This window comes from Pristiophorus japonicus, chromosome 8 (assembly GCF_044704955.1).
Source record: "Pristiophorus japonicus isolate sPriJap1 chromosome 8, sPriJap1.hap1, whole genome shotgun sequence".
Classification (NCBI taxonomy): Eukaryota; Metazoa; Chordata; class Chondrichthyes; family Pristiophoridae; genus Pristiophorus; species Pristiophorus japonicus.
The window spans coordinates 87,121,987-87,146,977 of NC_091984.1; the positions used below are offsets into that span (position 1 = coordinate 87,121,987).

The window sequence follows — 24,991 nt, forward strand, 5'->3', positions numbered from 1 at the left end:
ATGTGTTGCCACTGAGAAATATTTCTACCATCCTTGTCATCTCCTGAATGAGCCAAACAGCACCCCGGTTATCATAAACAATAATGAAAGATGCAAAATCCAATTAAAAATAAAGAATTTTCAAATTTCTCCAATGCCTCTGTAGGTAATAGTACTGTTCAGTGTGGATCGGAGGTATACTTGCTCGAACATGCATGCATTGGACATTAGATGAAAACAAGAATGGCCACTTGGGTGAGTTACTGGAGAGTGACTGACATCTATGAAATTGTATCTTAGCAAGAGTCAATGCCTTCAGGGCAGAAAGAGAAAAATTATTGGAGTGCAAAAAAACAGTCAGCACTGGTAAGTTACTGATGGAGCTTTCAAATTGTGTTGGTAAGAAAACTGGTGCTATTTTTAATACTATGATGTCAATTATGTCATTAAAAAGCTGAGCTCTCAAAAATGGTTGACAACCTCATCATTGGAAGTGGTTCTGCAATATGTTCTAGCTGCTTGTTCTGAAATCAGAGCAGTGGCAGCAACACTGGAACAACTTCATATAGCATTTATTATTTTTATTCTCTGTGGGAATTTTCCTTGGTGACGGGGGCAGTCCATATAGAATAATATGAAAATTGCATTGCTAGCCTGCTTTGACATGGTCAGAACAAAGTAAGAGACCGGTCAGTGGTTCACCTCTAGAGGTAGGGAAGCAAACTACCGAGTTGTGAGGTCTTTGTGAGGCACATGCAACATCTTGTTTATATTTCAGACTGATCTCCAGTGGCTGCCCTGCAATGGGGTATCAACCTGCCTTAAAATAATTGAAATATACAAAAATATCCTTCAATGTATTTTCTCCAATGAAAACAAGTAAAAAAAAACAAAAAAGCAATATAATGGAAATCTGAAATAAAAATAGAATATGTTCGAAACACTCAGCAGGTCAGGCCGCATCTGTGAAGAGAGAAATCAAATAAGGTCGGAAAGGTCCAAAGGATATAACCTGATTTGTCATCTGGCCTGATACTGTATCCTTCATCATCAACTTCTGGGGAATTCTGAAAATCAGACAAATAACAGAATGAAATATTTGGAGGATTTTCAACCATTAGTGATTTCCTCTGGTTTTGATCATGGACAAATTTATTTTTGTTGTTGAAAATTTGGAATTGAGTGAGCCGCAGCAGCTGCCACCTCTGACTTGAGCTGCTCATAAATTGAGTTTCAGGACTATCCAGGGGTACAGGGCTTCACCCTGACTAGACCTTTCATTTAACTGAAATTTTAATTGAATTTTACTCTTAATTTTTAGTTATTTCAACTTATGTCGTTACATTTTCAGTCACAATTTTTAAATGGGCAAGAGATATTTGAACTTGGTTATTAAATTAACAGCTTATAGCATGGAACCAAGATGACTGCCTACTGTGTTTGTTGTGCAATGTTATTCTTGGATCTGATTGGCTCTTGCTAACTATATAACCGATAACACCACATGGTTAACATGAACCAATTGAAGCAGATTGAAACCCTAGTCATTTATTAGTAAGATTTTGGCTGGAATGCAAACGTAGGCATTTATCATTAATCAGCTAAGAAATGTTTGACTTTTTTTGGTCAATTTTGTGATGATCAAGATGAGGGATATTAGTGCTGGGAAATGGACCACCTCGGTCCAAAACCTCTGAAGAACACCTCCTACTGTACCAGTGTGCCCTTTTCTGTACCAGCCATCTGATGACTTCTCTGCCACCCTTGCTAAATGAGGGACAGTATTCTACTGAGCAACTGACTTAAGACTGCCCAACTGAAAGCTTACTGTCAGCAGAGAGAGAGAGAGAGAGACTTTCATTCCATCAGTGGAGGCTGGATCGAAACCTATGGACCAGAAATGAAAAGTGAAAGTGTATCTCACTGCACCACTCAATTCCCCCCAGATATTTCATTTTTTATACTACTTTTTTTGTTTACATAAATGGTTGACACATTAACATGGGTAATAGTATGATTAATGCAATTTGCAAACTAACTTCTGATGTGGCTTCCTCAGCAGTTTTTATTTAGCTCAAGTTCACTGTAATACATCATAATTATTCTGGCTGTGACCCACCAAAAGTTATATTTTAAAAATTACTTCAAATATATTTACTTATATTGAAGTCTCATTATTTAGTGGGGTTTATAACACTGTGAAGTGATGGATTTCACATTATTTTGTCTTTGATAAGGAACTTCTATGAAAATATTTTGTTCTGTTTACAGCTATAGTGCTGAATTTATGCAAACTCTCCTAATTTGTTCCATCCTCAAACTCTCTTATTCTTTTCAATTTTGGCTGCTAAGGCTCATGTTCTGTCAGCACATTTTCAAAATCATTATCTATGGCAATGAACAACCAAATCACAGCTAATGGCCCAAAAACTATTTTTAAAGGGAATTAGATATTTGCTTGAAGACCGACGAATATTAGTGGCTATAGGGACTGAGCAGGAGAGTGGAATTAGATCAGGTGATACATATTAGAGAAAAACAACAGCATAGGTTAGAGGGGTTAAATGGCTGATTTCAATCATTAGAACATTGTATGATTCTATCAGAGAGAAACCAAAAAAAGCAATAGATGAAAACAAACTTTTTTTTATATCAGTATTGGGTGATGGACCCCCAGGAAGTAAGTGTGAAATGATAAAATAATTGTATACAAGGAAGAGCATTTAGCTCATCTTAATTCATCCATTAGATTAGAAGCATCCTACAGTTCCTGTCCCCACCACAGCATCCAAATGTTTCTTAAAAGATTCCAGGGTTTTCACTTCCACTACTCTATCTGGAAGTCCATTCCATGTGTTTGTGTGCAAAACTTCCTGATATCAGTCCTAAATTTACCTTTGACTAAATTGAACCCATGTCATCTTGTTCCACTCTTGCAATTGAATTTGAAGTTATATTCTGGATTGATGTTTTCCAATCCTTAACTACCTTGGGGGGAAATTGCCCCCATCTTTAAGATCTGGCAGTAATGGGACGGTAAGGCCTTTCTGACCAGGGGTAGGTGGCGGGGCTGACCCATCCACAATTGCCCTCATGCCGGGGGCGGCGGGAATGGGTTTCCGCCCCGCCCGTTGCTCTGACCCCTGTCGGCCACTGCCGACCCCTTACCGCCTGGCAGTGACCCTTTTACTGCCCCGCGGGGGAGTGGCTGGCACCGGTCAGTGCCCCTGTCAGCTTTGCGTGGCAGGAAGCTGCCAGTGGCTGGGCGGTGCGGCTGCCCTTAAAGGGGAGGGCACAGTGCCGCGGCCGGCATTTTATTTTAATTGTCGGCCGACTCCTGAGTCGGCGCGACAATGATGGCTGCTGGTTCAGCCATGCCGCCTGGCCGAATCCCTCCTTAGTGGCCTAGTAGGCTCCATGTAGTCCTCGCAACGTCCCTCCTCTTTAAGTGAAGGGGAGGGATGTTGCGACACATCAGCGTAATGCGGCACATCAGCGTTGCACCAACATCATCACTGCTGCACTGACATGGTCAACGTGACGGTGATGGACACCATCCCATTCCCGACCCAATTCGCCCTGATACCACCTCCATCAGCACCCCAAAACGCTGGAGGCAGTGTCAGAGTTAAAGAGACCAATTTTCTGGCTCTTCCCTCTCCCGCCGGGTGGTAAATTTCCTCTTATATCGAAGTGCCCTCGTCAATTTTCTCACTGAGGGCAATTTCAGCCCCCGTGTATAAACTATAAGACCACCTCTCAGAAATCTTTCAAGTCCGAATAGTCCACGTTACTTCAGTCTTTCCTCGTAACTCAAACCATTGACATTAGGGATCAGCCTCATAGATCTTTATTGCACCACCTCCAGCACTCAAATGCCTCCTTTATTTCTCAGTAATCGGAATGGACACAGTACTCAAGGTGTGGTCTGACCAACGGCTTGAACAACTTGATCACAGCTCTGACTTGTATCCTGCCGTTTTGGCTATGTAGTTCAGCATTGTATTGGCTTTGTTGATTTCTGCTCTGCATTGGTTGGCTATGTGGAGCATTAAAATCTACTAAGACGCCTAGGTCTATTTCAGTTTCTTCCTTAGCAATTCCTACACCATTTGTGTAATGTGTATATTACCCAATTTTCCATCTTATTTGTAGTACCTTATACTTGTCAACACTTCATGTACCATTGTTCAACCTACATACATATTTTGCTCAACTCATTCTGTAATTTCTGGACTGTCTTCTCTGATTACACTGCCCCTCCCAGTTTTGTATCATTAGTAAATCTGACCTCTTTACATTAAGTTTTTGAGTCAAGGTCATTTATGTAAAGGAGAACAGTAGTCATTCTGACACTGGTCCTTAGGGATACTGCACTCAGTACTCTCGCTCCCCCACCCCCTGCCCCACACACCTTGACGAAACTAATCGAAAAAGTACCCGTTGTTTCTGGTAATGTCCAAACTGCAGAAATTATAATGACTGGGTTGTCCATGTGGCAGAATTATGGAAGTTTTCAGAGCAGATCCTTTCTGATATAACCAAGTTTGACTATATATATATGTATATATATATATATATATATATATAAAAATCAGCCAATGTCACTTCCTCTTCAGCCTGAGATTTTTTTGTAGAAAGGTTACTGAAATCCTCCAAGTAAAACAGGGTATTTGAAAAGAAATGTTGCACTTGAAACAAAAAGAATTTTACTTACATATCGCTCCCAGTCGATTTCTGCATAAAATCCATTTGGAGCACCGTTACTTTTCTTCTGTAAAAGGTTAGAAATAAAAGGATGCTACTAATACAATTTATGTTTAAAAATTCATATTTTAAAGAAGAGTAAATATATGTGACAAAACTGCACGTATTTTGTTCAGTGACTGTACAGTTTTGCCACAGTACATACAGGAGAAAACATTGGCACCTTTAGGATTGTTGGTATGGTTGTACATACATGGGGAGCTACACCTTATTTGATGGTCAGGATAATTTGATGAGTCCCTGGGGTTTGTCTGAGCCATGACAACACCAAGGATTCTGCCTACCTGAAGGGTAGGGACATTGTTTTTTGTGGGGCACTGGAAAAGGTGATTAGCCAGTGGTCCCATTTTGACATTGAGAGTAAATTTGGTTGTGTTAGCTGGTAGAAAAGGTGAAGCATGCCTTGCAGCAGGCACTGGCCTGAGTCGGCAGAAATTGTAATGCACCTCATGCTCTCTATGGCTACCCAGACTGGTTGAACATGTGCAGCAATGAACTCTGGCCTCAGTCTTTGTAGCAGTGTTCCTCCAGAGAGGGCTGGAATTTGAAAGGATGTGTGAGGTGTGGTATACTTGATTTCCTATCTTATACATTCTGCTACAAGGGGTAGTTCTGAGGGCATGTTTCCTTCCTTTGTTGTCGGGCATCCACAAGTCCCATTCCCAGGCAATTTTGAAGCCATACACAAAGATGCTATTATTAAGTACTTGGGAATTTTTTCCTTTAACATCATGATCTCTGGAAGACATGGCAGGAAAATCAGATTCATTCCTCAGGATTATTTTAGTGAGGAGCAGATATATTATATAGAAAAATTTTCTTTTTAATGGAAAAAGCCATTAGGCCCAATAAACCCACTCATTTTGAAAGAGCTATATCATAACCTGCCTTTCACTTTTATTCTCAATCCCTAACCTCTTCCAAAGCACATCCAATTGGCTCTTAAACCAATATATACTGTCTGCTTCAATTTTTTTGAAACTTAATTCAACAAATCTATTATCCCATTTAGATGGAAAGTTCCATCCATCTTCCCTTTTCACTCCTAAATTCCTAACTTTTAGCATGTATTGCCAGACACAGATTTATATATTTATATTAATATTCTGTTGCCTAATGGGATGGATGCATTCATATCACAAATAATATTAGGCAACAATGTTTAATAAACATATTTAACACCGTCATGGTGACTGCTGTTAAATATTATTTGTTGATCAATATTTTTCAAGTTCAGCATAATTGTAAGGTACAACATTTATTATTTCCTGCCCAGTTTTGTCCTCTAGTCACATACCAGTTGTAGCCAAAAGGATGAACTTCTCCCAACTTTGTGTCAGAAATATCATGAAAGTAGCTAACGAGCCAAATCGTAAATGAAGTTAAAGCTCAATATGAATTAATCACAAATGGTCATTTATCTTTAAATTAAGAAGATGACTACAGGAACAAATCAACAATATTGACACAACTTCAAAGCAAATGGCAATCATTATGAATCATTGTCATTGACAATCTCTCTTAATATTAATATTAATTCCTGGCCGGCCTCCCATTTTCTGCACTCCATAAACTTGAGGTCAAAATTCTGTTGCCTGCATCCTAACTTGCACCAAGTCCCGTTCACCCATCACCCCTGTGCTCGCTGACCTACATTGGCTCCCAGTTAAGCAACGCCTCAATTTTAAAATTCTCATCCTTTGTTTACAAATTCCTCCATGGCCTCACCCCTCCCTAGCAATCTCCTCCAACCTTATGACCCTCTGAAATATCTGCACTCCTCTATTTCTGGCCTCTTGAGCATCCCTGATTTTAATCGCTTCACCATTGGTGGCCATGCCTTCAGCTACAAAGGCCCTAAAGTACTGGCATTCCCTCCCTAAACCTCTCCCCCTCTCTACCTCTCTTTCTTCCTTTAAGATGCTCCTTAAAACCTATCTCTTTCATCTGCCTAATATATCGTTATGTGCCTGTGTCAAATTTTGCTTGATAACGCTCCTGTGAAGCCCCTTGGGGCGCTTTACTCTGTTAAAGGTGCTATATAAATACCAGTTGTTGTTAGTTATGTGTTTTCAGTTCACTGGTGCTTTCCTTTATGTTCACAAGTATTCCACACATTGTTGCAAGTGAGTACATTTTGTCATGGCTTTAACTGCTCCCCAACAGTATGATACTGGAGGAAAGTTTGTGTATTTAATTCACAGGTCTTTTACTGGAACAGTAGCCTACACTTGCTGAGCATTCGTGCTGAGCATCCTGGCTAACTTAATGCAGATCCTTACATACTATCTCAAATGATCAGAGAAGTGTGCAAACTGCAAGCCACAGGACAAGTCTCCTCTTAGCCCTTATTAAAAATTTAGCTCTTCCTTAAAATAAATAAATGCAGGTCTTTCTTTAACATAGGTTTCCCATGCTTATTCTCCACAACCATTGCTGGGGCTGATCAGGCATCGTTAATGGAAAGTTTATACGGCAGAACATTTCCAATGGAAGCAATTCTGCAAACTAGTGAGGCTGCTGGTGCTCAGAACTTGCGGTAGATCCTGAACATGAGCAGCATCTCTGAAAGGACGGCACCTATTGTAATATGAGCAGCAGTGAGCTATTAATATAAGCTTTGTTCAAAATAATATTGGTCTGAACAAGTATTTATTTAACCTGCATATTAACCAGTCAATAATTAAATGTTCTGTATACTTACACTTCCATCTCGATCTGGTGAACCCCTGTGTGAAAACAGAGAATATTGTTTTTTTAATCAAGAATTGTCGTATCCAAAACAGAATTAATGATGATTGATACACAGGACATCTATAAGCTAAATTAGCATTCTTCTGTATTTATACCAGCGGGTATCACCAGCAGAATTGACAGACTTCTGCCTTCAGGTATACTTAGTAATTAGCTAGATTTTTGAGCATACATTTGTTGGAAAAGCTGTAGTATTTGACACCTTCAAATGCGTATTTTGAACAGATTGGGCTGGATTTTCGGGTTTTAGGATTTCCGGGCGCAATTTGTGGCGGAGCACAAAAGTTTGCGCTGGGAAAACGTTAGAGACCCAGCGAGGAACTTTCGGCAACATAAAGCTCCGGAGGAATGTTGGTGTGAAGTCCGGGTATTGCATGACAGAGTCTGTGTGCCAGAGCCGAAACTTCTGGCGTTGAAGGAGGCGGTTATTTTGCGCGTGTGCTTTGATTTTTTTTTGCACCTCCTGGTTTTGTTTCCGGTCGCAGACGCTAATGCAGGGCGCGGCAACTTCCTGCGCGCATGCGCATTTACACCGGCCCTCTTCAGCCACTTCTGCTGAGATGGAGGAGGAGGAGGGAAGGCAGTGTGCCAGGCACTTCACGCATGAGGCCAATGAAGCGTTGGTAGGCGCGGTGGAGAGGAGATGGGTGGCATTGCATCTTCGGGGGGGGAATCCAGACCACTGCCTGTCGTCTTCAAGTAGATTTAGAAGAAGATAAGAGGTGTCTGCTACAGACACTGTGCCCAGGACTGGCACACAGTGCCGAGAAAAGTTTAACGACCTCACGAGAGTCGTCAGGGTGAGTAACATTTTCATCTATGCAATGTCGTGTTTTGAGTCGCACAAAACATGACTTCAAGGATAAATCTGGAAGACTATGTGGTTGTTCTCATACTTTTTGTGCCTCTCAACACCCAGTGTGTTGCCTCCCACAATACATAAAACAAAGGAAGGCTTATTTGCGTTGAATGATCGATGCACATAATTAACATCGTTCTTGGCAATGCACTGCAACTGCTCCTATCGCTTTCTGAAAGATCTTTTACACCCCTCCTCTTAGATACCTGTAGACTTTGCTAACCTCCTGATGAAGCACATGCAAGATCCAAGCGCATTTAACAGAGGCCCCTAGAACTTTCACACAATATGGCCTAAATTACTTTGGCGGTCATCTGTGCCGCAACAGCAGGTGGACCCTTTTGTAACCATTCCCATTTTCATCCTTTCAGTCGAAGCACTTCCACAACCGCAGGGAGCAACTGCGGACAGGCGGGGGTCCTCCTCAAACACTTCCACTGACCGATGTGGAGGAGAGAGTGTCAGTGCTTATCGGTGCCACAGGTCGGACCGCTGCCGGTGGGGTTGCTGAGTCCCTCTCAGATACTGAGGGTAAGTAAATAGATTGCGCGACTCAAAACACGACATTGAGTCATATATGCCACCTTCCTCATGTCACTCTGCCCCCTCCCCTGCTGCTAACCACTTGTCTGTTGCTTTCTACTTCCAGGTGACCAGCCTGAGGCATCGCATCCCTCGAGGGAGCCATCCACATCACGCCATCAACTGGAGGAGGAGGAGATGGATGACACAGCTCCGGTGGAGCATCCCAGCCCACCTGATGTTCCATCGGGACTCAGTTCATAGAAACATAGAAACATAGAAAATAGGTGCAGGAGTAGGCCATTCGGCTCTTCTAGCCTGCACCGCCATTCAATGAGTTCATGGCTGAACATGCAACTTCAGTACCCCATTCCTGCTTTCTCACCATACCCTTGATTCCCCTAGTAGTAAGGACTTCATCTAACTCCTTTTTGAATATATTTAGTGAATTGGCCTCAACAACTTTCTGTGGTAGAGAATTCCACAGGTTCACCACTCTCTGGGTGAAGAAATTCCTCCTCATCTCGGTCCTAAATGGCTTCTCCCTTATCCTTAGACTGTGTCCCCTGGTTCTGGACTTCCCCAACATTGGGAACATTCTTCCTGCATCTAACCTGTCTAACCCCGTCAGAATTTTAAATGTTTCTATGAGGTCCCCTCTCATTCTTCTGAACTCCAGTGAATACAAGCCCAGTTGATCCAGTCTTTCTTGATAGGTCAGTCCCACCATCCCGGGAATCAGTCTGGTGAACCTTCGCTGCACTCCCCCAATAGCAAGAATGTCCTTCCTCAGGTTAGGAGACCAAAACTGTACACAATACTCCAGGTGTGGCCTCACCAAGGCCCTGTACAATTGTAGCAACACCTCCCTGCCCCTGTACTCAAATCCCCTCGCTATGAAGGCCAACATGCCATTTGCTTTCTTAACCGCCTGCTGTACCTGCATGCCAACCTTCAATGACTGATGTACCATGACACCCAGGTCTCTTTGCACCTCCCCTTTTCCTAATCTGTCATCATTCAGATAATAGTCTGTCTCTCTGTTTTTACCACCAAAGTGGATAACCTCACATTTATCCACATTATACTTCATCTGCCATGCATTTGCCCACTCACCTAACCTATCCAAGTCGCTCTGCAGCCTCATAGCATCCTCCTCGCAGCTCACACTGCCACCCAACTTAGTGTCATCCGCAAATTTGGAGATACTACATTTAATCCCCTCGTCTAAATCATTAATGTACAGTGTAAACAGCTGGGGCCCCAGCACAGAACCTTGCGGTACCCCACTAGTCACTGCCTGCCATTCTGAAAAGTACCCATTTACTCCTACTCTTTGCTTCCTGTCTGGCAATCAGTTCTCAATCCATGTCAGCACACTACCCCCAATCCCATGTGCTTTAACTTTGCACATTAATCTCTTGTGTGGGACCTTGTCGAAAGCCTTCTGAAAGTCCAAATATACCACATCAACTGGTTCTCCCTTGTCCACTTTACTGGAAACATCCTCAAAAAATTCCAGAAGATTTGTCAAGCATGATTTCCCTTTCACAAATCCATGCTGACTTGGACCTATCATATTACCTCTTTTCAAATGCACTGCTATGACATCCTTAATAATTGATTCCATCATTTTACCCACTACCGATGTCAGGCTGACCGGTCTATAATTACCTGTTTTCTCTCTCCCTCCTTTTTTAAAAAGTGGGGTTACATTGACTACCCTCCACTCGATAGGAACTGATCCAGAGGCAATGGAATGTTGGAAAATGACTGTCAATGCATCCACTATTTCCAAGGCCACCTCCTTAAGTACTCTGGGATGCAGTACATCAGGCCCTGGGGATTTATCGGCCTTCAATCCCATCAATTTCCCCAACACAATTTCCCGACTAATAAGGATTTCCCTCAGTTCCTCCTCCTTACTAGACCCTCCGACCCCTTTTATATCTGGAAGGTTGTTTGTGTCCTCCTCAGTGAATACTGAACCAAAGTACTTGTTCAATTGGTCCGCCATTTCTTTGTTCCCCGTTATGACTTCCCCTGATTCTGACTGCAGGGGACCTACGTTTGTCTTTACTAACCTTTTTCTCTTTACATATCTATAGATACTTTTGCAATCCGTCTTCATGTTCCCTGCAAGCTTCTTCTCGTACTCCATTTTCCCTGCCCTAATCAAACCCTTTGTCCTCCTCTGCTGAGTTCTAAATTTCTCCCAGTCCCCGGGTTCGTTGCTATTTCTGGCCAATTTGTATGCCACTTCCTTGGCTTTAATGCTATCCCTGACTTCCCTTGATAGCCACGGTTGAGTCACCTTCCCTTTTTTATTTTTACGCCAGACAGGAATGTACAATTGTTGTAGTTCATCCATGCGGCCTCTAAATGTCTGCCATTGCCCATCCACAGTCAACCCCTTCAGTATCATTCGCCAATCTATCCTAGCCAATTCACGCCTCATACCTTCAAAGTTACCCTTCTTTAAGTTCTGGACCATGGTCTCTGAATTAACTGTTTCATTCTCCATCCTAATGCAGAATTCCACCATATTATGGTCACTCTTCCCCAAGGGGCCTCGCATAGCGAGATTGCTAATTAATCCTCTCTCATTACACAACACCCAGTCTAAGATGGCCTCCCCCCTAGTTGGTTCCTCGACATATTGGTCTAAAAAACCATCCCTTATGCAATCCAGGAAATCCTCCTCCACCGTATTGCTTCCAGTTTGGTTTAACCCAATCTATGTGTATATTAAAGTCACCCATTATAACTGCTGCACCTTTATTGCACGCACCCGTAATTTCATGTTTGATGCCCTCACCAACATCACTACTACTGTTTGGAGGTCTGTACACAACTCCCACTATCGTTTTTTGCCCTTTGGTATTCTGCAGCTCTACCCATATAGATTCCACATCATCCAAGCTAATGTCCTTCCGAACTATTGCCTTAATTTGCTCCTTAACCAGCAATGCTACCCCACCTCCTTTTCCTTTTATTCTATCTTTCCTGAATGTTGAATACCCCTGGATGTTGAGTTCCCAGCCCTGATCATCCTGGAGCCACGTCTCCGTAATCCCAATCACATCATATTTGTTAACATCTATTTGCACAGTTAATTCATCCACCTTATTGCGGATACTCCTTGCATTAAGACACAAAGCCTTCAGGCTTGTTTTTTTAACACCCTTTGTCCTTTTAGAATTTTGCTGTACAGTGGCCCTTTTTGTTCTTTGCCTTGGGTTTCTCTGCCCTCCACTTTTCCTCATCTCTTTTCTGTCTTTTGCTTTTGCCTCCTTTTTGTTTCCCTCTGTCTCCCTGCATTGGTTCCCATCCCCCTGCCATATTAGTTTAAATCCTCCCCAACAGCACTAGCAAACACTCCCCCTAGGACATTGGTTCCGGTCCTGCTCAGGTGCAGACCGTCCGGTTTGTACTGGTCCCACCTCCCCCAGAACCGGTTCCAATGCCCCAGAAATTTGAATCCCTCCCTGCTGCACCACTGCTCAAGCCACATATTCATCTGCGCTGTCCTGCGATTCCTACTCTGACTATCACGTGGCACTGGTAGCAATCCCGAGATTACTACTTTTGAGGTCCTACTTTTTAATTTAGCTCCTAGCTCCTTAAATTTGTTTCGTAGGACCTCATCCCTTTTTTTTAACCTATGTCGTTGGTACCAATGTGCACCACGACAACTGGCTGTTCTCCCTCCCTTTTTAGAATATCCTGCACCCGCTCCAAGACATCCTTGACCCTTGCACCAGGGAGGAGGCTGTGTTCCCAGGGTTTGAGGACTTGGAAGCTCCTGGGCCCAGTGATGTGCAGCAATGCAGTGCTGGGGTGGAATCCTGCAGGCCAGCTCTCCAGAGGTTGAGTTGGCAAAATCGATCTGCTAACAGACAGGCAACCTAGAACTGGACCTGGTGATAATGTCCAGGGAAACCACAGAGATGAGCCGTGAGATCATGGATTCATTAGGATGGATCCGCGTGAGCATCGACAAGCTCACGGCGATAGTTACGGAGGTAGGGTCGCAGATTGTCGCTGCGAGCCGTGAGTCCAGCAAGGCCATCATTGCCCACACACAGAGGCTGGTGGCCTCGAGCAGTGATAGTGGAGTTCCAGAGAGTGTGACGCGGCCCTTGATCACGTAGCAGACTCGGGCGCATCACAGGCACAAGCTCTGCTTCAGCTTGGGCAAGAAATGCAGTCTATGTCTGCATCCATACTCTCTGCATTCTCCACTGTCCCACGGGGAAGTGACGGTGCCGAAGCATGCCAGCAAGGTGCTCCTTTACATCATGCTCCAGTTGCTAAGGTCCAGCCCCATCGGCGGGAGATGGGAGATCCTGGCATTCTTCAGGATGACAGCATTCTGTCCCCCCCCCCACTCACTTGCCAACCAAGCACCAATGACAGTTGACACCCAAAGCACCTGTGACTGACAACACCCGAGGAAGAGGTGAGCCATTCAGAAGCTGGGCCTTCCAGCCCAGGAGCTGCTCCAGTGTGTCCTCAGATGCCGTCTCCATTGTCTGAGCCCCCAAGACAGCAGCCCTCTAGCAGCCTTGCTGCACGCCCTGGTGCCACATCAAGGAGGAGCAGCAGGCATGGGAGAGGGATGAAGGGAAGGAGGGTAGAAACATTACCCATAAACAGTAGGGTGTCCCAAAAATGTAGTGCACTGCAGAATGCACTGTTAATGAATGCTGCATATTGTCTACTGCAGGATGCAGTTTTTATTTTTCTATTCATGTTGTTGACTGCAGGATACAGATTTGTGTTTTTATAGGTGTGTTTCCATTGAATTATTGTGGGATGTTTTTGGGGGCGGGGAGTTGATATGCTTACATTTTTGTTAAAAATATTTCCTTCACCTTAATCATTTCTGTCTTGTGCCTCATTTGCAGAGTAAGTGGTGGAATAGCCAGCATGGTGGTATTGAGTTGCGAGGCTTCGCTCAAACCTCCCCTTCCCCGATCAAGCAAAGTGCTCAGAGCCTATAGCCCTCTCAGTCTGGTAGTCGCTGCTCAAAGGGAACTCTAAATTCCAGTCGCTGTGCATGCTGTGCCCTTGCAACCTGGCTGTCAAAGAGTTAACTCACATGAAAGGCTCCTGTAGACTCGGAAGCTATCATTAAGGAAGAAATAGCGGGACATTTTGATAGGAATAGTTCAATCAAGCAGACGCAACATGGATTCATGAAGGGGAAATCACGTTTAACTAATTTACTGGAATTCTTTGAGGATATAACGAGCATGGTGGATAGAGGTGTACCGATGGATGTGGTGTACTTGGATTTCCAAGAGGCATTCGATAAGGTGCCACACAAAAGGTTACTGCAGAAGATAAAGGCACGCGGAGTCAGAGGAAATGTATTAGCATGGATAGAGAATTGGCTAACTAACAGAAAGCAGAGAGTCGGGATAAATGGGTCCTTTTCAGGTTGGAAATCGGTGGTTCGTGGTGTACCACAGGGATCGGTGCTGGGACCACAACTGTTTACAATATACATAGATGACCTGGAAGAGGGGACAGAGTGTAGTGTAACAAAATTTGCAAATGACACAGAGATTAGCGGGAAATCGGGTTGTGTAGAGGACACAGAGAGGCTGCAAAGAGATTTAGATAGGTTAAGCGAATGGGCTAAGGTTTGGCAGATGGAATACAATGTCGGAAAATGTGAGGTCATCCACCTTGGAAAAAAAAACAGTAAAAGGGAATATTATTTGAATGGGGAGAAATTACAACATGCTGCGGTGCAGAGGGACCTGGGGGGTCCTTGTGCATGAATCCCAAAAAGTTAGTTTGCAGGTGCAGCAGGTAATCAGGAAGGCGAATGGAATGTTGGCCTTCATTGCGAGAGGGATGGAGTACAAAAGCAGGGAGGTCCTGCTGCAACTGTATAGGGTATTGGTAATGCCGCACCTGGAGTACTGCGTGCAGTTTTGGTCACCTTACTTAAGGAAGGATATACTAGCTTTGGAGGGGGTACAGAGACGATTCACGAGGCTGATTCCGGAGATGAGGGGGTTACCTTATGATGATAGATTGAGTAGACTGGATCTTTACTCGTTGGAGTTCAGAAGGATGAGGGGTGATCTTATAGAAACATTTAAAATAACGAAAGGGATAGACAAGATAGAGGCAGAGAGGTTATTTCCACTGGTCAGGGAGACTAGAACTAGGGGGCACAGCCTCAAAATACGGGGGAGCCAATTTAATACCAAGTTGAGAAGGAATTTCTTCTCCCAGAGGGTTGTGAATCTGTGGAATTCTCTGCCCAAGGAAGCAGTTGAGGCTAGCTCATTGAATGTATTCAAATCACAGATAGATAGATTTTGACCAATAAGGGAGTTAAGGGTTATGAGGAGCGGGCGGGTAAGTGGAGCTGAGTCCACGGCCAGATCAGCCATGATCTTGTTGAATGGCGGAGCAGGCTCGAGGGGCTAGATGGCCTACTCCTGTTCTAATTCTTATGCTCTTATGTTCTTATGCAGCCTTCAGTGCTAAACCATAGGAGTGTGTGACAACTCCGATATGAGATAGTCCGATTTCATTTCAAAAATGCCGCTATTGCGTCTGTTGCACCATGGGAATGCCGGCTTTTTCCTGTCGGCTTTCCGGGCGTACGATAAATCAGGCGTAAGGCCCGAAAGCTCCGGCCGGGGAGCTAGCGCAGCGATGCACGACGATTTACGTCATCGTGACAGTCCAAGCGGAGGTCGGGGCAGTAACTTTTAACGCTGCCGCAAAAACAATGCTGAAAGTTCCGTCCGGGCGCAAAATCCTGGACACCCCGTTTGACGCCCTGAAACATCATTTGCCACCCCGCCGCATCACAAAACGAGGTGCAATCTAACCAAAATTCCAGCCTATCTTTGTAATTATTGACATTAGGGCAATCCAGTTATCTTTCAGCAATAAAATTAAGGAACTAGGTGATGCAATAGGCTAACACAGTACTTTCACCCTCTCAGACCTACATTGGTTCCAGGCTAGAATGGAGGGATGAAATTCTTTCCTCTTTATTAGCTACAAAATCCCAACTAAAATGAGTTTGGAACCCAGTTCTTAGTGGGTCTGGTTCGCAACACCTTTAAAAAAACACAAATTGCATTAAAACCGTTATTTTCCCTTTTAATTTTTTGTAGAATGCCAGTCATGTGATTTTACTGTGAGCGATTTTATGTAATCTCAATCAGTTAGCAGGAACAAAAGAAACCAGTCAACAACACACCTCGTGATAGTGTTCCTTTCACACTTCTCCAGTAAACAGTTATTTAACAAGTATAACAGACAAGAAGTTCTTATCTAGCTCTGGCAGTGCAATGCTTGTGTGTAATGGCGCTACATAATGGGAGAAAATATTGATTTAGCTCTAGACACTGGGCTAGAAGTTGTCCTTCGCCCCGATTGGGGGCGGGAACCTTCGATGGCAAGGACTTGCTGCGCTCCGAAGTCCTGCCCCCGACGCGGAATTGAGCCATGCGCCCCTCAAAGGAAGCGGAGCACTGTCTCCGGCACTCCGTTCCTGTGAGGGGCGCTCCTGGAACGGTAGGGCACTGCTGATTCAGGAGCAGGCCAGCGCGGAGTGTGCCTTACCATTAATGGGGAGGGCCGCTGCGCACTCTGCAGGCCCTTTGGTGGCTGCCACTTGGCCACCAGGGACGCGATCAACCGGGCCAGCAATCTGGCACCCAAAACGGAGAGTTGGGTTACACGATGGCGGCCCGGTTGACGCAAGAGTCGGTCGACAAATTAAGATGGTGGCCCGGGGCGCGAAAGACCTCCCCTTTAAGGTGCACTCCGGCGGTGGATGGCGTGACCTGCAAAGCTGGCATTGACATCCGCCCGCATCAGCCTCGCAGCCCACGGGACAATTTCCCTCGTGGGACGTAAAGGGGTCGGTGTGGGGCAGTGAAGGGTAGGCACGCATGACGGAACTGGGACAGCGCCCCCAAACCTCCGGGGCAATTTCCGGGGCGGGTGTAGCGCTCTCCCCCGGGTGAAAATGCCTTTGCACCCTCCCCCCGGAGGCAGTAATGGAGCTAAAAAATGGGCAATTGCACCCCCTCAGTCTTCACAAAAACTAAATACAGATCTGAGTGTTCTCAAAGTTTAAAGAGGTGCTGTTCGTCAGGCAACAGGACACACTATTGGTCATGCTCACATACTTTGATGGAAGGCAAGAACTGGATCGGGAACAGCTCTGAATCTGAGCTCAGTGAAGCAGGCTATGAATGGAAACTCAGACGTACATGGAGTGAAGTGCCAGCCTAGATTTTTGTGCTCAAGTCTCTGGGACTTGAACCCACAACCTTCCGACTCGGAGGAGAGAATGCTACCACTGAGTAGGGATGTTATACAGTGCAGAAGTAAGAGATAAAATTGCCAGCAAGCTGACCGGCCATTAAAATTGGGCTAATGTACTCGGCACTAGGTAAACTGCTCCGGGAGGTGAATCCTGTTTCGTTGTGAGACCTGGAGGATCTAAAAAGATTAACTTTGCTGGGTGTTTTCTGGGCCTGGTTGCTGTTTTTGATTGGTTTGCAAGGAAGATGCCTCTGCTCCCTTCTCAGGTCACAAGTTAAAATGGCTGATCAGGCCTGGTAAACATCAACCGAGCCCAGTCTGCATATTGAGTAGGGCCCCATCAGTGTCGGGGCAAGCATCCTTACCGCCCACAAGTTAAAATTTCACTCAGTGAGATGGGGGCAGGAGAGGCGGGGTAGGTCCCCTGCACTATTTTAACAGTCCCATCTGCTTTCTGGCAGGTGGTGAATTAAAAAAATCGGATTAAAGTTGTATGCTTGTGTAAGGTTGTCTCCATAATTCTGAGGTATTTACCCCATTTATATTGCATTTAAGTTTGGTACTGATTACCAATCCTCCTTCCTGATATGAAAAGTGTTTTGAAGTATAAAAGTGTAAAATTGTGAGGGTACCAGGCACAATCCTTGCTGGAGAACAGCAATTACAGCTCCAGCACTGATTACCACTCGTGACTCCTCCTGGGAAGAGCACGGCGTGTTTGAATATTAAATAAGGAAAGGATCAAGCTTGGTTGTGATGTCTGTCAAAGCTGAATAGCCTTCAAACGCCCACTATCTAGGCTAATACCACTTGGATGAAATACTGGCGAGCTGCCAACACCTTCCAACTGTAACTGAGTCATTGATCATACTTGTGGAGAGATAATGAGGAATGCATACAGCACAGACCTTACACGTGCATCACAGCAGAATATGGGCATACAAATCTGGATTTCTCCAGCTCTCCACAACCCGCAGTGCCAAAGATTAGCAGCTTAAAAATCTTATTGCAAAAAGTACTTCAGTGCAAGTTCTAGGAAAAGTCAGATCAGAGAGGAAGATAATAGTTATAATCCAATCTCTGTATTTTCTTGACATTCATAAGCCACTCAAGCTCCAATTTTCTGGTTTATGGCACCATCCGAATTCTTTGATTAGTTTACAGCCTTATCATTTCTGGCAAAAATCTATTATTCTCCAAACTTTGAGGTCTGAGGAGATGGCATTGATCAAAGGGTCATTTTAGCGCATTTGGTACCATCAACATTCTGTTATTTAGAAGCATAGAAACATAGAAAATAGGTGCAGGAGTAGGCCATTCGTCCCTTCGTGCCTGCACCACCATTCAATATGATCATGGCTGATCATTTTTGCAACTTTAGTACCCCATTCCTGCTTTCTCTCCATACCCCTTGATCCCTTTAGCCGTAAATCCATTTTGAATATATCTAATGAACTGGCCTCAACAACTTTCTGTGGTAGAGAATTCCACAATTCTCTGAGTAAAGAAGTTTCTCCTCATCTCGGTCCGAAATGGCTTACCCCTTACCCTTAGACTGTGACCCCTGGTTCTGGACTTCCCCAACACCGGGAACATTCTTCCTGCATCTAACCTGTCCAATCCCGTCAGAATGTTATATGTTTCTATGAGATCCCCTCTCATTCTTCTAAATTCCAGTGAATATAAGCCTAGTTAATCCAATCTTTCTTCATATGTCAGTCCTGCCATCCCGGGAATCAGTCTGGTGAACCTTCGCTGCACTCCCTCAATAGCAAGAATGTCCTTCTTCAGATTAGGAGACCAAAACTGTACACAATATTCAAGGTGTGGCCCCACTAAGGCCCTGTACAACTGCAGTAAGACCTCCCTGCTCCTGTACTCAAATCTTGTCGCTATGAAGGCCAACATGCCATTTGCCTTCTTCACCGCCTACTGTACCTGCATGCTAACTTTCAATGACTGATGTACCATGACAACCAGGTCTCGTTGCACCTCCCTTTTTCGTAATCTGTCATCATTCAGATAATATTCTGCCTTCCTGTTTTTGCCACCAAAGTGGATAACCTCACATTTATCCACATTATACTGCATCTGCCATGCATTTGCTCACTCACCTAACCTGTCCAAGTCACCCTGCAGCCTCTTAGCATCCTCCTCACAGCTCACACTGCCACCCAGCTTAGTGTCATCTGCAAACTTGGAGCTATTACATTCAATTCCTTCATCTAAATCATTAATGTATCTTGTAAATAGCTGGGGTCCCAGCACTGAGCCCTGCGGTCATCATATCATCATCATCATTGGCAGTCCCTCGAAGCAAAGATGAATTGCTTCCACGCCAAAAAAGGATGAGTTCACAGGTGTTTCAATGAAGGACCTAATATTTCAGATCCGAAACTACATCTTGGAGGGTGGAAGATGCCTGTGCTTGGATTTTTTTAACGTGGGGCCAGCCACCACACGGGCTTGACAGAGCTAGGTCTTGGTCCAGTGGCAAGGATTACCCCAGACGACTGGAGACCAGCTCTGCTGCACGGACCTAGTGTGCACACACATAGCAGTGTGGGCTGGTCCATGCTGCCCCTGGGCCCTTGCCCCTTCTGGGCCCCAGACTCACACCTCTCCTGGGCCCCGTCACTTCCATTTACAAACTCTTGAACTCCTTCACCCCTCCTGCTGTGCCTGCCCGCACTGCAATCAGCGACCTGACTTTGCAGCCCTCCTGCAGTGGTATACTGCTGTATGCTGCTCCCTCTGATGTCCCCGGCCTGCTGATGGTCTTGCAGGCCGGGACCGTGCCGCCGCATGCTGCTCCCTCTAATGCAGCCTTTCAATCACCTTGCACTACCCCACTAGTCACTGCCTGCCATTCTGAAAAGGCTTACAATCCAGGATCAAAGATTCTCATTAATGCAAGAAGTCTTGTCTCCTACGATTTTTGTGATTGCTGAGACAACCAAGATGCTGGTTTAATAGAGCTATCCTCCAATCATACTTCAAATAATTCCTCAGTGTAAAATGGCCACAAAACAAAACTGTTCTATAAAATGGGATTATTTCATGAATGGTACATTGTGTACTTGTGCCCCTTGTGTAAGTTCACATTTCCCCCACTGATAATACATCTGTGAGAAGTCCTACGACTCCTGACAAGACCAAAGAGCGCTGTGGCAGCCTCCGCATGCAGCACAGGAATGAGATGAATGTAAAAGCTTCTCTGCACTTCTCTCTGTGCCTCCAGCCAGGAAGATTGACATCAGCAAAAGCGACTGACTGAGCAGCTGATCTTCCAGCTGGTACCATCGAAGTACTTCTACTTAAAATACTTAGGAAGTTCCCCAAATCATTTTTTAAAAGCTGAATTTGAGTATTTCGTTGCTGCCAGAGAAGCGAGAGTAATTTAATCCACAGAATTAAGTACAATGTTGCACCTCTTTTATGGGAAGACAACATATGCATTTGAATACTGGCAGCTGGCTTATTAACATTGTGCATCACCCGGGACAACTTTAGCAGTTACTTTTACCCTTTAACGATTGCAATAAAAATTAGTTTTTGTAACAGATATGATTTGTGAATGTATCAACGTTTTTTTTTAAATTGTGACAATAACCTATTTTCCAGTATATGTAACTCGATCGCGAAGAGTTCAAATATTAATCGTACGCATGCACCGTGAAGGCCTTACATGAAAAGAGTTTGAGCAATCTCAGTTCAGTTCCCAGTGCGTAGGATCTGAGGATCTGAGGGGGTACGAGTGGCCTGAAGGCCGTGGGGGGATTCCAGAGGTCAATGACATAATCGGATTTTATCTATCTATGGTTGAGCGCATCATGTATCGGAAAATCTGTATTCTATATTTTTCTGTATTTGTTGATTTACGACCATATCATTTCTGTTGTATACTGGAAAAAATGGCTGTTTTGCAATTATAGTATTGTCCTGCTTTGGGTGGCTGACGCTGTCTTTGGAAGTTAGAACCTCCTCACAAAAAACATTTGAAGAATACATTCTTAATGAGCATGGGCATAAAACCACTCCTAATGTTGCACTAATTGGCACGAACTGGCAATCTCACTCAGAGAGGCCACTGGATTTGTGATATGAAAAATGCAAAAATGTCAAACTGGTGCAAGTGGGCGTGCTGTTCTGAGCCTGGGGACTGGGGCTTAAATACATTGTTGGGTAGAATAGAGGGCACTTTATTGTACATCCCTCTCCTGGCTCCTCAAAATGGAAATGAATACCATTCTCCAGCACTAACAACACTTAACTTAATGAGCACAAAATTCACATATTACAAAAAAATTTGGTATATTATGCATTATAAAATGATAGAATGTAATGAAGTTAAATTCATTTAATGCTATCAATAGAACACAATACACTAGTTAATAGCAGATGGAACCTCATTAAATCTCACGGCAAAGTAGAAAAGTTTACTGCAATGCTAACAGTGCATTTTGCTTGGGGACAAACTTCAAAAGAATACTGTCTTCAATTAAAAAGAATCTAGATAGATAGCATGGAATATTTGGTCATATGGAGTAGTTGAGGTAAAGACTATTACATATTTTAAGGCAGGGTCGTTAAATTTTGAAGCAGAAAAAAATACAGGGTTAGGAAGAGCATGGGGCAGTTACATTAGTTTTGGATTGCTCTGGCAAACACAAGCACAGGCACATTGGCCCCGATTTTAACTCCAGGTGGATTCCACATTCAGGCCCGAGTTAAATTTCCAGTTGGGTCTCAATGATTTCATCGGTACACAACACGCATATGTAAAGGAGGAGCCTGTTGGCTCTGGACGTGTGTCCTTGCTGTCTGCTCTGGAGAGCACGTTAAGGGGCTTTCAGACTGGTAAGAGCCAGGCCTATTTTAACTGCCCATCTGCCAGGTTTCTGCTGAGCGGGTGAAGTTAAAATCGCCCCCAACGTGCCAAATGGCTTTCTTTTGTGCTGTAAGCTCTTAGGTTCTACAGTCAGGAACTACAGTCCACCTATTGCACCTTCTGGAGGAAACATAGAAACATAGAAACATAGAAAATAGGTGCAGGAGTAGGCCATTCGGCCCTTCTAGCCTGCACCGCCATTCAATGAGTTCATGGCTGAACATTCAACTTCAGTACCCCATTCCTGCTTTTTCGCCATACCTCTTGATCCCCCTAGTAGTAAGGACCTCATCTAACTCCTTTTTGAATATATTTAGTGAATTGGCCTCAACAACTTTCTGTGGTAGAGAATTCCACAGGTTCACCACTCTCTGGGTGAAGAAGTTCCTCCGCATCTCGGTCCTAAATGGCTTACCCCTTATCCTTAGACTGTGACCTCTGGTTCTGGACTTCCCCAACATTGGGAACATTCTTCCTGCATCTAACCTGTCTAACCCCGTCAGAATTTTAAATGTTTCTATGAGGTCCCCTCTCATTCTTCTGAACTCCAGTGAATACAAGCCCAGTTGATCCAGTCTTTCTTGATAGGTCAGTCCCGCCATCCCGGGAATCAGTCTGGTGAACCTTCGCTGCACTCCCTCAATAGCAAGAATGTCCTTCCTCAGGTTAGGAGACCAAAACTGTACACAATACTCCAGGTGTGGCCTCACCAATGCCCTGTACAACTGTAGCAACACCTCCCTGCCCCTGTACTCAAATCCCCTTGCTATGAAGGCCAACATGCCATTTGCTTTCTTAACCGCCTGCTGCACCTGCATGCCAACCTTCAATGACTGATGTACCATGACACCCAGGTCTCTTTTCAGCATAATGCCTGATCATCAAAATGGTAGTGAGACTGAACTCCAAAATATTCATTGTCATCCGCTTCTCCGCCACTCGCTCCACATGCACAGAACCAGAAACCCTCTCTTCTCAATATCATCCTCAGTGCAAATGGCATGCAATGCGGAATCTCTACACAGTAGGTGGGAAATTTCAAGAGAAAAGGAGTTGCTTCTGACCATATACAGAGACAAGAATCACTGCAATTATTGCTGGGAGTCATCATCATCCTAGGCGGTCCCTCGTATCGAGGATGACTTGCTTCCATGCCAAAAAGGGATGAGTTCACAGGTGTTTCAATGAAGGACCTAATATTCCAGGTCCCGAACTACATGTTGAAGGGTGGAAGATGCCTGTTCGTGGATTTTTTTAACGTGTGATGGCCATTGCACACCAGCCACCACATGGGCTTGACAGAGCTAAGCCTGTAGTACTGAAAGGACAGAGGGACCTTATTCAGTGAATCAGCAGCAGGACTGGTGCAGGAGCCTGAGCAGGTGGGTGGGGGGGGGGGGGGGGGCGGGGGAGAGAATGAATGGCTATGAAACAGAGGGAAATGAATGGCAAATGAGGGAAGTGAAAATTAGTTGGCAATGAAGATGAAAGAGTAGAGCAGAAACTGGAAACTACTTTAAATTGGGAGAAGCTGAGAACATTGTTTTGGGCTGGGGGACGAAGGGCATGGCCTGCATTAACTGAGAAGAAGTGGAACAGCAAAGTGTCACCATGAACTGGGAGGAGAAGAAGACCAGCTCAGTTAATGCAGGCATTGCATGCCATTAACACTGGAGATAATATTGAGAAGAGAGGGTTTCTAGAGGGGAGAGGAGTGCCAAGTTGAATTGAGGGAGGGAAGAGAGAAGAGTGGCAGATGAACTTGAAAGGTTCACCTCTGTGAAATAATGGGGTATTGAGAGTTGGGTGGGATGCAGTATCTCGGTGAACTGGGTCTAAAGGAATAGATTGTCTTTGTGAACAGTCTAGGGCAGTGGGGGATTGGATGTGGAAAAATGACTGTAGCATTTGGGTATGATGGGCTGATTGGTCTGTTGATAATCTTAATGTCACTTTGTTTCTTCTACTTTTTAGATTAATAATCTATTAATTGTAAAGTATAAAAGTCCTTAAAATGAAACATATTGCAACATTTTAAATATAAAAATGCAATTTATTTCTATGGATCACCCCCCGAAAATTCCCCTAGAAATCCACCACAAATTCCCTTCAGGCTATCATGTACTTAAGTTTTTTACCCCACCAATATAAGCCAAGGAATGTTGTGCAGATCTTGCCTTCAGTTTCAACACCTGTACAACTACTTGTTTTCACAAGTCAGGGTTATTCTTGAGCTGTTAGATTTTGAGGACTGCATCAGCTTGTTCAAAGCTGTTGGTTACTTCTTGTTAGTTTTCTAGACTGACATCATCACCATCATAGGCAGTCTCTCGAAATCGAGGAAGACTTTCTTCCACTCTCAAAGTGAGTTCTTAGGTGACTGAACAGTCCACTACGGAAATTACAGTCTCTGTCACAGGTGGGACAGACAGTCGTTGAAGGGTGTGGTGTCTGGTTTGCTGCACGCTCCTTCCGCTGCCTGCGCTTAATTTCTGCATGCTCTCGGCGATGAGACTCGAGGTGCTCAACGCCCTCCCGGATACTCTTCCTCCACTTAGGGCGGTCTTTGGCCAGGGACTCCCAGGTGTTGGTGGGGACGTTGCATTTTATCAAGGAGGTTTTGAGGGTGTCCTTGAAACGATTCCTCTGCTCACCTGGGGCTCGCTTGCTGTGTAGGAGTTCCGAGTAGAGCACTTGCTTTGGGAGTCTTGTGTCAGGCATGCGAACAATGTGACCTACCCAATGGAGCTGGTCGAGTGTGGTCAGTGCTTCGATGCTGGGGATGTTGGCCTGATTGAAGACATTAACCTTGGTGCGTCTGTCCTCCCAGGGGATTTTCAGGATCTTGCGGAGACATCGTTGGTGGTATTTCTCCAGCGATTTGAGGTGTCTACTGTATATGG

General features: G+C 44.5%; 1 protein-coding gene across 1 annotated transcript in view; it reads right to left on the reverse strand.

Annotated features, from left to right (window-relative positions):
- Positions 1–24,991, reverse strand: part of sgip1a (SH3GL interacting endocytic adaptor 1a) — a 250,115-nt gene that overhangs the window by 129,976 nt on the left and 95,148 nt on the right. Inside the window, exons 3-5 of the mRNA XM_070886140.1 lie at positions 7,451–7,475; positions 4,697–4,753; positions 989–1,046 (exon numbers count right to left, since the gene is read on the reverse strand). Coding sequence (XP_070742241.1) covers positions 989–1,046; positions 4,697–4,753; positions 7,451–7,475 — 140 coding nt within the window. The remainder of the gene's footprint in view (positions 1–988; positions 1,047–4,696; positions 4,754–7,450; positions 7,476–24,991) is intronic.